The sequence below is a fragment of the Haliotis rufescens genome, unplaced genomic scaffold, assembly GCF_023055435.1.
Source record: "Haliotis rufescens isolate VD_foot unplaced genomic scaffold, xgHalRufe1.0.p SCAF_23, whole genome shotgun sequence".
Lineage (NCBI taxonomy): Eukaryota > Metazoa > Mollusca > Gastropoda > Lepetellida > Haliotidae > Haliotis > Haliotis rufescens.
In genome coordinates this window covers 11,447,435-11,462,777 of record NW_025963924.1, presented here as the reverse complement: position 1 = coordinate 11,462,777, position 15,343 = coordinate 11,447,435, and the positions used below count along the sequence as shown (strand labels likewise).

At 40.4% G+C, this 15,343-nt stretch overlaps 1 protein-coding gene across 1 annotated transcript; it reads left to right on the top strand.

Annotated features, from left to right (window-relative positions):
- Positions 1-727: 727 nt before the first annotated feature.
- On the top strand, positions 728-14,850 carry LOC124133127 (NXPE family member 4-like). Its single transcript, XM_046497384.2, has 4 exons — positions 728-1,257; positions 10,245-10,916; positions 11,858-11,907; positions 14,054-14,850. Exons 1-4 carry the CDS (start codon positions 1,091-1,093, stop codon positions 14,848-14,850), a joined length of 1,686 nt encoding a protein of 561 aa, XP_046353340.2. The 5' UTR covers positions 728-1,090.
- Positions 14,851-15,343: the final 493 nt, after the last annotated feature.

Below are 15,343 nucleotides of genomic sequence, written 5' to 3'. Positions count from 1 at the left end.
GCCCCGCTAAGGTAAATATACATGTATTAGTTAAAGCCTATCCCGTCAACACGCCTTGGGCTGAGAGAGCTCCGGCTGAATAGAATGGCGTTTTCTATCTGCATGAACTTTATTAGGACGAAATTACATGTCAATCATATACTGACAGTCTTGACTACGACAGTCTTAAACTACGACCTCTGACAAATGTGTCAGATTTTGATAAAGTATCCACAGTGGATGGGTTACCTTTGGCGATGGTAGATAAAACAAAAGAAAACATGCATCCAGAACAGCTTTGATAACTAGATAACTCATTTCCACAAACACATAATATAATCTTTATAATGATACTTCTTTGGAATAATGTGAAAGTGGATGTGAGTTTATATCAGTGAACATTATCACGTAGATATATTAGTGCAAATCTCTTATGTAACTTGCGATGAGTATTTAGAAAATGTCATTAAATAGACTTTAATACTATTTTCAAGCTGAAATATCTTATGAAATATATGCAAGCATAATTATCAATACCGATATGACATGCAAAATGATGTGTAATGCAGTATGAGTACTCAATCTTCTCAGGGTTGAATGAGTAATGCACACCGACATGTATTAGCATAACCACTTGTGACAGGTGTTGTATGTCAACAGGCAATGTGATGATGATGAACGGGCGTTACAACACACCCAATTCGTCAAGAGAACGTAACTCCCCTTTCCATTTTGACGTACAGCCAAGGAAAATACAGACATGCTACCTTGTGACGGTGAACAGTGGTGGTAGTGAGAGCTGTATTGTGCATTTAACTCACAAGTCTGGATGGGTTTGGATGGGGACGACGCGCTAAGGAACATATGGCTATTTACACAATGGTTTTGTATCATTTAATTGTGTTTGTGAAGGACATTGAGTGATTTATGGACATCTCTTTGCAGTTTAATGGATCGTACCTGTGTGATGACCTGTTCGTGAACGGATGACTCCTCTGTTAAAGTTTTCTCGGATTATTGTTGGTTCGTTTAGAGTGTGTGGTATGTGTGTTTTGAACAGGAATAAAATAAGGACCAGCAGTGGTATGCGCGTAATGTAGCAAGAGTGAAGATGGCTAGAAAATTAGTTATGTTAAGGACGTTGATAGCTTCGGTGCTGAGGATGACGTCGCCGGCTGTTTCAAGATGCTGTCAACCTAAATGTCGCCGAAACGTACTTGGACTTTTGTTGGTCGTTGCAGCTGGCGTTGTGTACCTGACTTACACTACAACAAGCAGGTGAGACACATATACATGTACATGACTTACATTACACCAGGCAGGTGAGACACATATACATGTACATGACTTCATTACACCAAACAGGTGAGACACATATACATGTACATGACTTACATTAAACCATACAGGTGAGACACATATGCATGTACATGACTTACTCCACACCAAGCAGGTGAGACACATATACATGCACATGACTTACATTACACCAAGCAGGTGAGACACATATACATGTACATGACTTACTCCACACCAAGCAGGTGAGACACATATACATGTACATGACTTACATTACACCAAGCAGGTGAGACACATATACATGTACATGACTTACATTACACCAAGCAGGTGAGACACATATACATGTACATGACTTACATTACACCAGGCAGGTGAGACACATATACATGTACATGACTTACTCTACACCAAGCAGGTGAGACACATATACATGTACATGACTTACATTACACCAAGCAGGTGAGACACATATACATGTACATGACTTACTCTACACCAAGCAGGTGAGACACATATACATGCACATGACTTACATTACACCAAGCAGGTGAGACACATATACATGCACATGACTTACATTACACCAAGCAGGTGAGACACATATACATGCACATGACTTACATTACACCAGGCAGGTGAGACACATATACATGCACATGACTTACATAACACCAAGCAGGTGAGACACATATACATGTACATGACTTACTCTACACCAGGCAGGTGAGACACATATACATGCACATGACTTACATTACACCAAGCAGGTGAGACACATATACATGTACATGACTTACTCTACACCAGGCAGGTGAGACACATATACATGTACATGACTTCATTACACCAAACAGGTGAGACACATATACATGCACATGACTTACACTACACCAGGCAGGTGAGACACATATACATGTACATGACTTACATAACACCAAGCAGGTGAGACACATATACATGTACATGACTTACATAACACCAAGCAGGTGAGACACATATACATGTACATGACTTACATAACACCAGGCAGGTGAGACACATATACATGTACATGACTTACATAACACCAAGCAGGTGAGACACATATACATGTACATGACTTACATTACACCAGGCAGGTGAGACACATATACATGTACATGACTTCATTACACCAAACAGGTGAGACACATATACATGCACATGACTTACATTACACCAAGCAGGTGAGACACATATACATGTACATGACTTACTCCACACCAGGCAGATGAGACACATATACATGTACATGACTTACATTACACCAGGCAGGTGAGACACATATACATGTACATGACTTACATTACACCAGGCAGATGAGACACATATACATGTACATGACTCACGCTACACCAGGCAGGTGAGACACATATACATGTACATGACTTACATTACACCAGGCAGATGAGACACATATACATGTACATGACTTACATTACACCAGGCAGGTGAGACACATATACATGTACATGACTTACATTACACCAAGCAGGTGAGACACATATACATGTACATGACTAACATTACACCAAGCAAGTGAGACACATATACATGTACATGACTTACATTACACCAAGCAAGTGAGACACATATACATGCACATGACTTACATTACACCAGGCAGGTGAGACACATATACATGTACATGACTTACATTACACCAGGCAGGTGAGACACATATACATGTACATGACTTCATTACACCAAACAGGTGAGACACATATACATGCACATGACTTACATTACACCAAGCAGGTGAGACACATATACATGTACATGACTTACTCCACACCAGGCAGATGAGACACATATACATGTACATGACTTACATTACACCAGGCAGGTGAGACACATATACATGTACATGACTTACATTACACCAGGCAGATGAGACACATATACATGTACATGACTCACGCTACACCAGGCAGGTGAGACACATATACATGTACATGACTTACATTACACCAGGCAGATGAGACACATATACATGTACATGACTTACATTACACCAGGCAGGTGAGACACATATACATGTACATGACTTACATTACACCAAGCAGGTGAGACACATATACATGTACATGACTAACATTACACCAAGCAAGTGAGACACATATACATGTACATGACTTACATTACACCAAGCAAGTGAGACACATATACATGCACATGACTTACATTACACCAGGCAGGTGAGACACATATACATGTACATGACTTACATTACACCAGGCAGGTGAGACACATATACATGTACATGACTTCATTACACCAAACAGGTGAGACACATATACATGCACATGACTTACATTACACCAAGCAGGTGAGACACATATACATGCACATGACTTACTCCACACCAGGGAGATGAGACACATATGCATGTACATGACTTACATTACACCAGGCAGGTGAGACACATATACATGTACATGACTTACATTACACCAAACAGGTGAGACACATATACATGTACATGACTTACATTACACCAGGCAGGTGAGACACATATACATGTACATGACTTACATTACACCAAACAGGTGAGACACATATACATGTACATGACTTACATTACACCAGGCAGGTGAGACACATATACATGTACATGACTTACATTACACCAAGCAGGTGAGACACATATACATGCACATGACTTACTCCACACCAGGGAGATGAGACACATATGCATGTACATGACTTACATTACACCAGGCAGGTGAGACACATATACATGTACATGACTTACATTACACCAAACAGGTGAGACACATATACATGTACATGACTTACATTACACCAGGCAGGTGAGACACATATACATGTACATGACTTACATTACACCAAGCAGGTGAGACACATATACATGTACATGACTTACTCTACATCAGGCAGGTGAGACACATATACATGTACATGACTTACATTACACCAGGCAGGTGAGACACATATATATGTACATGACTTCATTACACCAAACAGGTGAGACACATATACATGCACATGACTTACATTACACCAAGCAGGTGAGACACATATACATGCACATGACTTACTCCACACCAGGGAGATGAGACACATATGCATGTACATGACTTACATAACACCAGGCAGATGAGACATATATACATGTACATGACTTACATTACACCAGGCAGGTGAGACATATATACATGTACATGACTTACATTACACCAGGCAGATGAGACACATATACATGTACATGACTTACATTACACCAAACAGGTGAGACATATATACATGTACATGACTTACATTACACCAGGCAGATGAGACACATATACATGTACATGACTTACTGTACACAAAGCAGGTGAGACATATATACATGTACATGACTTACATTACACCAGGCAGGTGAGACACATATACATGTACATGACTTACATTACACCAAGCAGGTGAGACACATATACATGTACATGACTTACTCTACACCAGGCAGGTGAGACATATATACATGTACATGACTTACATTACACCAGGCAGATGAGACACATATACATGTACATGACTTACATTACACCAAACAGGTGAGACACATATACATGTACATGACTTACATTACACCAGGCAGGTGAGACACATATACATGTACATGACTTACATTACACCAGGCAGATGAGACACATATACATGTACATGACTTACATTACACCAGGCAGGTGAGACACATATACATGCACATGACTTACACTACACCAGGCAGGTGAGACACATATACATGTACATGACTCCATTACACCAAACAGGTGAGACACATATACATGTACATGACTTACACTACACCAGGCAGGTGAGACACATATACATGTACATGACTTACTCTACACCAGGCAGGTGAGACACATATACATGCACATGACTTACATTACACCAGGCAGGTGAGACACATATACATGTACATGACTCACACTACACCAGGCAGGTGAGACACATATACATGTACATGACTTACATTACACCAGGCAGGTGAGACACATATGCATGTACATGACTCACACTACACCAGGCAGGTGAGACACATATACATGTACATGACTTACATTACACCAGGCAGGTGAGACACATATACTTGTACATGACTCACACTACACCAGGCAGGTGAGACACATATACATGTACATGACTTACATTACACCAGGCAGGTGAGACACATATACATGTACATGACTTACATTACACCAGGCAGGTGAGACACATATACATGTACATGACTTACATTACACCAGGCAGGTGAGACACATATACATGTACATGACTTACATTACACCAGGCAGGTGAGACACATATACATGTACATGACCTTTCTACACCAAGTAGGTGAGTCACATATATTTGAGAACTGACTTTCACTTTGTGCGAGTTCATTGTATCATGAACCTCCATAGAGAAGGTGCGAAACTGTATGAACGTCGGAGCCTAAGACGACAGTCAAACAATGTTGGTCCCTTACTCTATGAAGGTTCATAGTCCAATGAACTCACACAAAGTGAAATTCAATTCTTATAATTCTATATAAGAAGGCTGGTACGTCAGATATCTACAGAATTGTATTCAAAGTGGTACGTGTGAGTTCAGGTTGACACTGAGAACCACACAACAACCAGCTGTATCGCGGAATAAAATAGTTCTTCAAAAAGTGGGGTGACATGAGCGTGTGTTTGCTCAACTTGCTTTACAGGGACAACTATTGTAGTTTGTTTACAACAAATGTGTTCAAATAATATAATGATTAGGCGAGAAAGGTCTGTTAAGAACTACCTCAGTAAGTCAGTCAAAATGACAGTGTGTCGTAATACATTTACATCAAGTACAAAACGTCAAAATGTCAGACACGATAAACGTGACGGGAGAGATTTCCGAAGTTGTTCATAAACCTGTGGGTGGTACATGTGTTACATCATTGATCAATTAACCGACCATTGAAAGGTGATTATAAAGATGTGTAAAATAGATACTAAGGTAAATTCAAAGGTGGCTATTGACTGTCACTGTCGGTCTAGACAAGTATCTAGTCGATACTACTGTCATAGCTTTCTTCTAACACCAAATTCCTATTAGAAAATATATATTTATCAACCTATATCGGTAAACTAATATGACTTTTCTTATAGTAAATTCAGTGTAGCGAATGCACTAACTGTCCGCCGCATACAAGATATTTTATGTTTCACATATGCGGCTAAACTCACGGTCACTCCAGCTGTGGGACAGTGGCCCATTATGCATGTCTGCCCAGCCAGGCTGACACAAAGGGTCACTTCCTCTGAGAACCAGTGATTAGTGAGTTAACTTCACGTCACAGGGCCGGCACACATGGTCAGTCCGACTGTGGAATAAGGGTCAGTTAGGCAATATAACAACCTACTTGAATAAATCAGTAAATAATGACACGACCATCCATGGTTACAGCCGATCAACTGAGTTGTATATATACGGCGGTCGGTGGTAGCAAACTTCACTCTACTTCCACCGGTTAAACGCCATCAACTCAGCAGCCTTCTCTGTTCTTCAAGGTGATAGCCAGTCGTGACCGCTCTACTACCGCTAATTCCTCCAATTAAGTAGTAACACCCAAAGGACGTCTATGTCACCCAAAAGACACACTACGTTTCTTTTTACAACGTATGCTAAACCGCTGAGTTCAAGATTAAGGGTCTAAGTGATCAGAAACAACGCTTCTGTATGTATTCGTGCAGGGGAGTCTCCAGGGGTTTCCCAAAGGAATGTGGAAGTAGTTACTTTCATTTCAAGAATACAGTCTCGTGCAAACGAATTAACGTCGAATTGTGTCGTTCATACACTTATGAACGTTAATTTTCCCGTCTTTTACCTACCTCTAGGCCAATGGAAAAGCTATATGTCGTATAGTCTTCACATAAAAAAAATATATGTAGCCGACTTAAACTGCACAGGTGAGACACATATACATGTACATAGATTGACACTACACCAGGGATTTGAGATCCATATACCTATACAGGATACACACTACACCATGCAGGTGAGACACATAAACATGTACATGGTATACATTACATCAACAGCTGAGACCGTGTCGATGATTGTCCTGGTGGACTGAAGTTCCCTAACTTTATTATAAACTCCAAGGTATTTATCGATGATAAAAGAAACTACAAAAACGTTTTCATATAATTTCCACTGCTATTTTGCCTTTTACGTCCAACTGAATATGTTTCGGTAGAAAATCGAGGTAATCGCAGCTAATCTGACGTTTTATATTCACACAGTACCAAACAGGTTCATGAGAAATGATAAAGTGAGTGAGTGAGTATAGTTTTACGCCGCTTTTAGCTATATTCCAGCAATATCACGGCGGGGGACACCAAAAATGGGCTTCACACATTGTACCCATGTGGGGAATCGAACCCGGGTCTTCGACGAGACGAGCGAACGCTTTAACTACTAGGCTACCCCTACCGCCCCAATTTATACGACAATAACATGCGTTAGCTATAGAGTTAGTGGGTATGGTTTTACGCCACTTTTAGCAATTTCGTATATAATGATAAAGATCAGTTAACGTGCCTATAGTAGATTAAGTGCGACATGTAAATTTACATGTTCGGTGTCGTGAATATATTGTATATACCGATGTAATATGCTGTGACTTATATATATTGTAATGTTATCATCGACGTTGCAATGTATAAATGTGTAATTAACATGCGCCTTCAGGCCCATTCCATTAGCCTGTATATTACATTCCTAACCTGTGATGACAAATACTCATTATAGTATAGTATTGTTTAACTGTGTTGTCAGTTATAAGAATCAGTTCAATGCATAAATGTTTGATAATCATTTTATGGATAACAACTTCTTTATATTTTGTAACGACGGAGCAGGGCGACTTCTTGTCCGGGATCCCTTCATCAGGGAAAACCGTTATGAGTACATATATATAATTAATAATATATGTATATTAATCCCATCTTGTGTAAACACACACACACACACACACACACACACACACACACACACACACACACACACACACACACACACATATATATATATATATATATATATATATATATATACGTTGGCTGTCGCCTAGGACTACGTTTTACTTCTCCCTCTATTGTCACTGTTACATCATAGGCATTATGACGTCACAAATACTACTGTTATGCCTCGTCTAGGACTACAATGTAAGTTAAAGTTTCCATTTCACCTGAAGAGCCGTTGAACGGCGAAAGATCTTGTGTGGATAAAGGAGTTTTGACAAGCACGAAATATATATAAATATATATGTGCGTGCAATAGCCTTGAAACGTCGTTACAATACGTTACAAAGGGTCATCTTTCATGTCCTTCCAACTTCTAAATGCCCTACAAAAACTTCAGCATAATACAATTATTTTAGTGACTATATCATACAATCAATATTTGTAGTTTCTGAAATGTCCATCTTGTCTCAAAAGTATTTACCTAAAATGTGGCTTAATAGGGATGTATGTTGCGGTATCAAAGATTCTAATCAATATGCATGTACTCGTCTTCCGTACACTCCTTTTGTAAAAAGCGACAGACACTTTTCCATGTGTAAGCGAAGCACATACATGTAAGTCAAACACACATACTGTGTTGTCGTTGGAGGTCACGGCAAGAGTAAGTCTTAAGCTGTGTAAAGGCGGAGTTATGACTGTGTTGTCGTTGGAGGTCACGGCAAGAGTAAGTCTTAAGCTGGGTAAAGGTTGAGTTATGACTGTGTTGAATGCCATCAATCATAACGACATTGAAGAAGTAGAGCGGTAAATTGCAGACACAAATACCTTTATGAGAAGCGGTTTCAGTCGTTCGTGACCTATTCCCGAAATAAGTTTTTACTTTTAATTCAACTATATACTTTGCCACATATGGATATATAATACAAAGCCAATAGTTTTAAAACCTAATGCTCGTTCATCTATATATAAGTAACTTGACTCAGTGTCGATTTACAGTGAGTGAGTGAGTATAGTTTGACGCCGCTTTTAGCAATATTCCAGCAATATCAAGGCGGGGAAAAAAATGTTTGTTGCCATGCCATAGTACGACCAAGGACATGAACTACCGGAGAGAATTAATGTTTACACCCTTGTGTTATTTTTAAAAGGCAAAAATGAAACAGGCAAGACTTGGTTATTCGATGGTGATATATTGGACACGAGTATCATACAATGTAGTTGTGGCTTGCAGTTGTGGCTTGCAGTGTTTCGGCGATTGTTTCGGCGTAGAAACATTTTGATTACGTAATTGTTTGGTCAAATCTAATTTGCAAGTGTATTTCTTTTGTCCGGCAGATTAGATAATATTATATAATACATTATATAATCCATATATAGGTTATTTGTTCCTTGCGTTGATTTATATTTCAAGAGTTCATGTTTATCTTATTTTGAAACTCCGGGTTTAGCGCCGCTTTTAACATTATTAATATACATCCTGCATATCGACATTGTAAAGAACAAACTTTTTCCAGTAATTTTCAGAAGCTCTCCCTCACTACGTGAAGTTTCACAGTTGTGGGACAGATATGACGTCACTCAGGAATGATATGACGTCATGATACAATCCATTTGGGGTTGGGAAATAGGCGATAGGCGAAAAGTATTTACACGCAGTGTAAAGTTTGAAATATATCCGAACTTCGATACCCATTTAACAACGTTTTGTAGCCAATCAAATTACAGCACAGACCCATACTCCCTTCTAGAAGCATGGCGTTCGATCGTCACGCCGAAGACCCGGGTTGGTTCCCCACGTTGGTACAATGTGTAAAGCCCATTTCTGGTGTCCCCCGCCGTGATATTGCTATCAAATTGCTAAAAGCGGCGTAAAACCATACCCACTAACTCTATAGCTAACGCATGTTAATGTCATTAACGTAGATTTAATTTTTGTTTCAGTTCTCTACAGCCAGTGCCTTTTATTCAGCGCCCCAATTTCGTGAGCGAGGCTGAGATCACTTCCGATGTGTATAACCTTGATCCCTTATCATGTGCCAACGCGACCTTGTCCTTCATGTTTTTAGAAGGTGAAGGTCAACGAACGACGTACAATGCAGGGGAGAGAATAACAGTGAAAGTGCAGTTGTTTGATGGTTACGGACTGCCGAAGAAACGAGGAGGTGACTTAGTTAGAATCTGGCTTCGAGATCTTGCCGAGTCAGCATGTTCAGCCGGTCACGTGACCGATAACGAAGATGGTACCTATACAGGTGTTTTAAGAGCGGCTTGGGCTGGGCAACCGGAAATTATAGCCTCCATTGCTGGACCGAGAGAAAGTTTAAAAATTCTTTATACAGTTTTTGAAGATCATCAAACAATAAAACATATAAACGCAATATTTGCGGTGGAAGAGGAAGATCTCGAGGTTGAAGAGTCTCCGTGTCTTCCATTCCCAGAAGTCCCCGGGTACCGGAATGTTTGTAACTTTACAGCCGAGAACTATGGTCTTCCCTGGTACTGTGGGGCGCCGAGGTCTATAAATATCACTTGTTTTGATTGGATACAAATCGTTGTTCATGACAACGCCGGCCATCTTCCTTTGACCAAAGCGGAAAAAGTGATAATTGAAAGGTGAGATTAATTTCGTATATTGATAATTGATGTAAAACAACATGAAATTGCTAAAAACATAAGTCCTTGTCCATCTGTTCGGCGTGGAGGCCATTGGGGTAGCCCTGAGGTTAAAGCATTCGCTCGCTTCGCCGAAGGCCCGGGTTCGGTTCCCGCAAAGGTACAATGTGGGTAGCCCATTTCTGGTGTTCCTCGCGTTGATATTGCTGAAAGTGGCGTAAAACCATACTCACGCTCACTGTTCGTTGTGATGGTAATTGCATGAAATATTTCCTGAACATATTTCTTATCAGGATATCGTTTTGATGGCTATTACAACTAGTATCACGATGCTATGCATACAAGCATGCTGGATTATCCGTATAGGATTATAGGATTATGTGTCAACTCATTCAGTAGTGATTCAGGGCACGTGTGGGGAAGGCAACAGAATTTGCTGTTCAGAGTGAGTGAGTGAGTGAGTGAGTGAGTATGGTTTTACGCCGCTTTTAGCAATATTCCAGCAATATCACGGCGGGGGACACCAGAAATGGGCTTCACACATTGTTCCCATGTCGGGAATCGAACCCGGGTCTTCGGCGTGACGAGCGATCGCTTTAACCACTAGGCTACCCGACCGCCCCTGCTGCTTAGAGTTGCGTCCCGTAGCTGTGCCCGGGTGGTTCTTGATTTGTCAGCACCATACCCGTGGGTTTCATCAAAGTATAAAAGGTCTAAGATTTGCATCAATTTGCGATTTCGTCCCACTTAACCTGTCCCGCCGTGAGATAACTGAAAGGCGACATAAAACCCATTTGGTCGACAGTGCTTATTGCAACGACATGCAGATTTGCTTGAAACGAGTGTAAAAATGTTTATTTATTGAATAAATATGTGTCTTGATCATATAAACTTGATCAGCGATTTTTGCATTTATCAAAATTAAATAATTTTTTTTTTAGAAATAACCACTCACAACTCCGAACCCGCCTCGTCGTTACAATACGCGTTGGTAAGTACAATAATGCTGAGATGTAAAGAATAAGAGAAAAGAAGCAGAGTGAGTGAGTGAGTGAGTGAGTTGGGTTTAACGCCGCTTTTAACATTATTGCAGTTATATCACGGCGTGCCAGCTTAATGTGGGAGGAAAGCCCGAAGTGATGCAGGTCTCAGACGTTTACCACTTCGGTGAAACCCACGAGCACGGGTATGGTGCTGACAAACCTAGAACTATAATCGGGGCGAACCGGGATTCGAATCCACAATCATAGGTTTCTGGCGTGCCCAAGGAACGCAACTCTGCACAGCGAATCGGAATTTTTTTTTATTTTATCCAAGTATCCCACATTGTAGATATATTAAAAATTCCTACAACAGTTCATACAATATTTGCCAAGCCGTATGGGTTCATGAAACCTTTTTAAATATATGTAATTACATCGATTACCAAAAGGAAGTAAGTACAAATAATACATGCACATATACTGTGATTAACATCAATTTGCTGGGCATACAGTATAGGTTGTCCACAGGTCTCGAGGTGAACCAGGGGACAACGACTGTATCTTACTGACACCTACTTGTATTACAAGTATGCTATGCATGCTTTGGTCCTAACCGATAAGAATACCACAGTTAGGCATTTATAGCAGACGCAAGTAAAAAAACTAAGAGTGATTTCCCCAAAGATCTATTTCATTCGGAAAATATCGCAAATATTCGGAGAATGGCATCTTACATTATTGATTGGAGATACAAAACTGCGATTGGTATGTTGCCATGTAATGGCAACATTTCGGCAATTCGAGCGGGGGACATACGTGCCATACATGTTAGCGGGGTATATTGAAAATAATCAAAATCCGACATTTAATACTGGCCCGATTATCCAGGGTACTCTATTTCAATTCTGTTATGATCAATACCCTGGACCCATTTGCATCCATAGCTTTGTTTCGAAAGTGACGTCACCTCCATAGTTTCAAACTTAGCACAAAATTTCTCCCGCTCATGTGAATAATTTCATCAAACGGCTACTTTTAGTGACATGTCATTCGAATCAGGCTCAAAACGAACCATGGCAGATAATTGGTCAAGGTTATGTATCATTAAGTAGCATGGAGATATAGTACACTGGCTATTCGAGGGTGGTTCGGGCTAGGAGAACGCCTTGTTCACCATGACATAACTTAATGAAAGATGGCTTGGCTATTAAAACGCCTTCAGCATTTATATTATCAAAGGTACGTTTCCCGCTGTCATCTTAAGTGTAACATCCACGCCCTCAGGCTAAAAACCCAATAATTAGGGCTGCAATGAAGGCGATATTCATCATCTTGTGAATCAGTAATTAAGCTGTCTGATTTTCCCATAATACAATACAGGTAAACCACCGTTTTGTGCTACGTGGGCCATCTGAATACACTGTGTACGAATATTAGGCTGAATAAAAATGTTTCTCCTGCACTTATTTTTTTAAAGTGAGGAAAAAGGGACGCATTCTTAAATTTCTATTGAAAACAAAAGTGATGCGGCGAAAAGAACGCTTCTGGACGACACGACACACAACTAGGCACACATTGCAATTTTTCAATGTTGTCATTTTATGAATATGCTTCATATAACGGGTAAAAAAAATGACTGATGGGCAGGATTTAATCATAAAGTGAAGCACCGATGGCTGTTCCTGTTTGACATTATAAAGTCCCCAATCGTATAAAATGGATAAAACTAACGTCATTGTAGTCAACAGTGTGGTAGCTTTCAGATCTTTCTCGAAAATCGGTTTCAAAATATCCGGAAACCAAATAGAAACTTGATAACATAGGTTTACTTTTTGGTTTCCGCGATTGCAAACTTTCGGAGATGGTTTCCACTTGATGATTTCCTTGGAAACTTTAAACTGATTAAGTTTCAGATTTTGAAACCAAATGTTAATAACACTGTAGGTATCCTCTGTCTGGAGCTCAACTGAAACCACCAACGCTTGCCAAAAAATCACGCTGATCAGTGAGTTACAACTGAATGGAGGCCATCCTTTTATCTTAAACGAACTTTGTCCTGTTGCCCACACACGTACTGAGTGATAAGATCTAACATGTATTTCAAATCCCGTTCTTTTCGTTTAATTGTTTTAAAAAAAACATGTTTTTTGTCAGATGAGTCCGATGCTTCAAGTGATCCAGATAACTTCGTCCCGTGTAACCAACGTCCCATGATTGACACTTGGGGTGATGTGTCCCCCGTGGGCTTTTTTCACAAGTGGACGTGGGTCCCTGCAGCCTGCAAAGTCACCATCGACACTGTCGACCACTACGAAGGCTGTTTACGTAACCGACGTCTTCTCATATATGGAGACTCCACAACTCGGCAGTGGTTCGTACATTTCCGGAAACTTCTGAAACTCAAAATGGCGTCACAAATGTTTGAGGACGGCCAGCCGTGGCACAAGCCATGCCTAGCTGTCAATACATTTCACAACTATTCAGTGTTCTGGGGGCCTCACGAACTCCCTTTCTACGGAGGACCCAACAGGGGTTTCAACAGACCCACGTATGTTTACCTTGATGAATTACCAAATCATTCTAGGGATATTGTTATAATACACTACTACCTCCATTTTGTGTCGTTCCATCCGAGTGTGTTCACACGTCACATCCGGCGTCTCTACCAATCAGTGGAGTCTCTTGTGTCACGTGCCCCAAACGTTACCGTGGCAATAAAGGGACCCCATGCAATGCAAGATCTGCCTGGCCGACTGGATGACTATTGGGGCCCCGTGTATGACAATATTATACGTGAGACGTTTCGGCCAATCATGGACAAAGTGTTGTATCTAGATTATTGGGATATGACTGTAGCGTCTGAGAACGAGAGTCTTCATCCAAATGATACTATCGTTTCCAATATGGTGCATTATATGTTAAATATGGCTTGTAGGAAAATACATTTATGAATTATTATTTCATTGTTTGTTTTTTGTTTATGCCTCCGTATGTGGTCGTAACCGACTTTCTCGATGATGGCCATGGTCGTGAATGTTCGTTCTGTGGGAATCCGCGAAGGGACAGTGTTTCGTCCAATTTGTTGTAAAATAAACCAAAGCGCGACAACAGTCCGGGGTAGAATGGTTCTTCACCAACCAATTCTTCCGTAAATTGTGTGGATCGGTGCTCATGATGTACATCACTGAATTGTCTGGTCCAGACCCGATTTTTACAGACCGCCGTCATACAGCTGGAATATTGTTGAATGTGGCGTTAAACAACAGAGAAACCAACAATATTTTTACACTTGTTTTGCATAATTGAGATGGAGCGACATATTTTGACCTTGAGAATGTCCGGTTGTCGTATTGTTGCCCTGACGTAGAAACCAAAAATATTTTAAAAGCGCGTCAATCGGGCAATTGGTCAAAATATTTCGGTGTCACATTGTCGCAATGTCAC

Coding starts and splice junctions, on each gene's coding strand:
- LOC124133127 (XM_046497384.2), top strand. CDS start 1,091: ATGGCTAGAAAATTAGTTATGTTAAGGACGTTGATAGCTTCGGTGCTG. Junction 1,258..10,244: donor ACTTACACTACAACAAGCAG/GTGAGACACATA, acceptor TTTTTGTTTCAG/TTCTCTACAGCCAGTGCCTT. Junction 10,917..11,857: donor GAAAAAGTGATAATTGAAAG/GTGAGATTAATT, acceptor TTTTTTTTTTAG/AAATAACCACTCACAACTCC.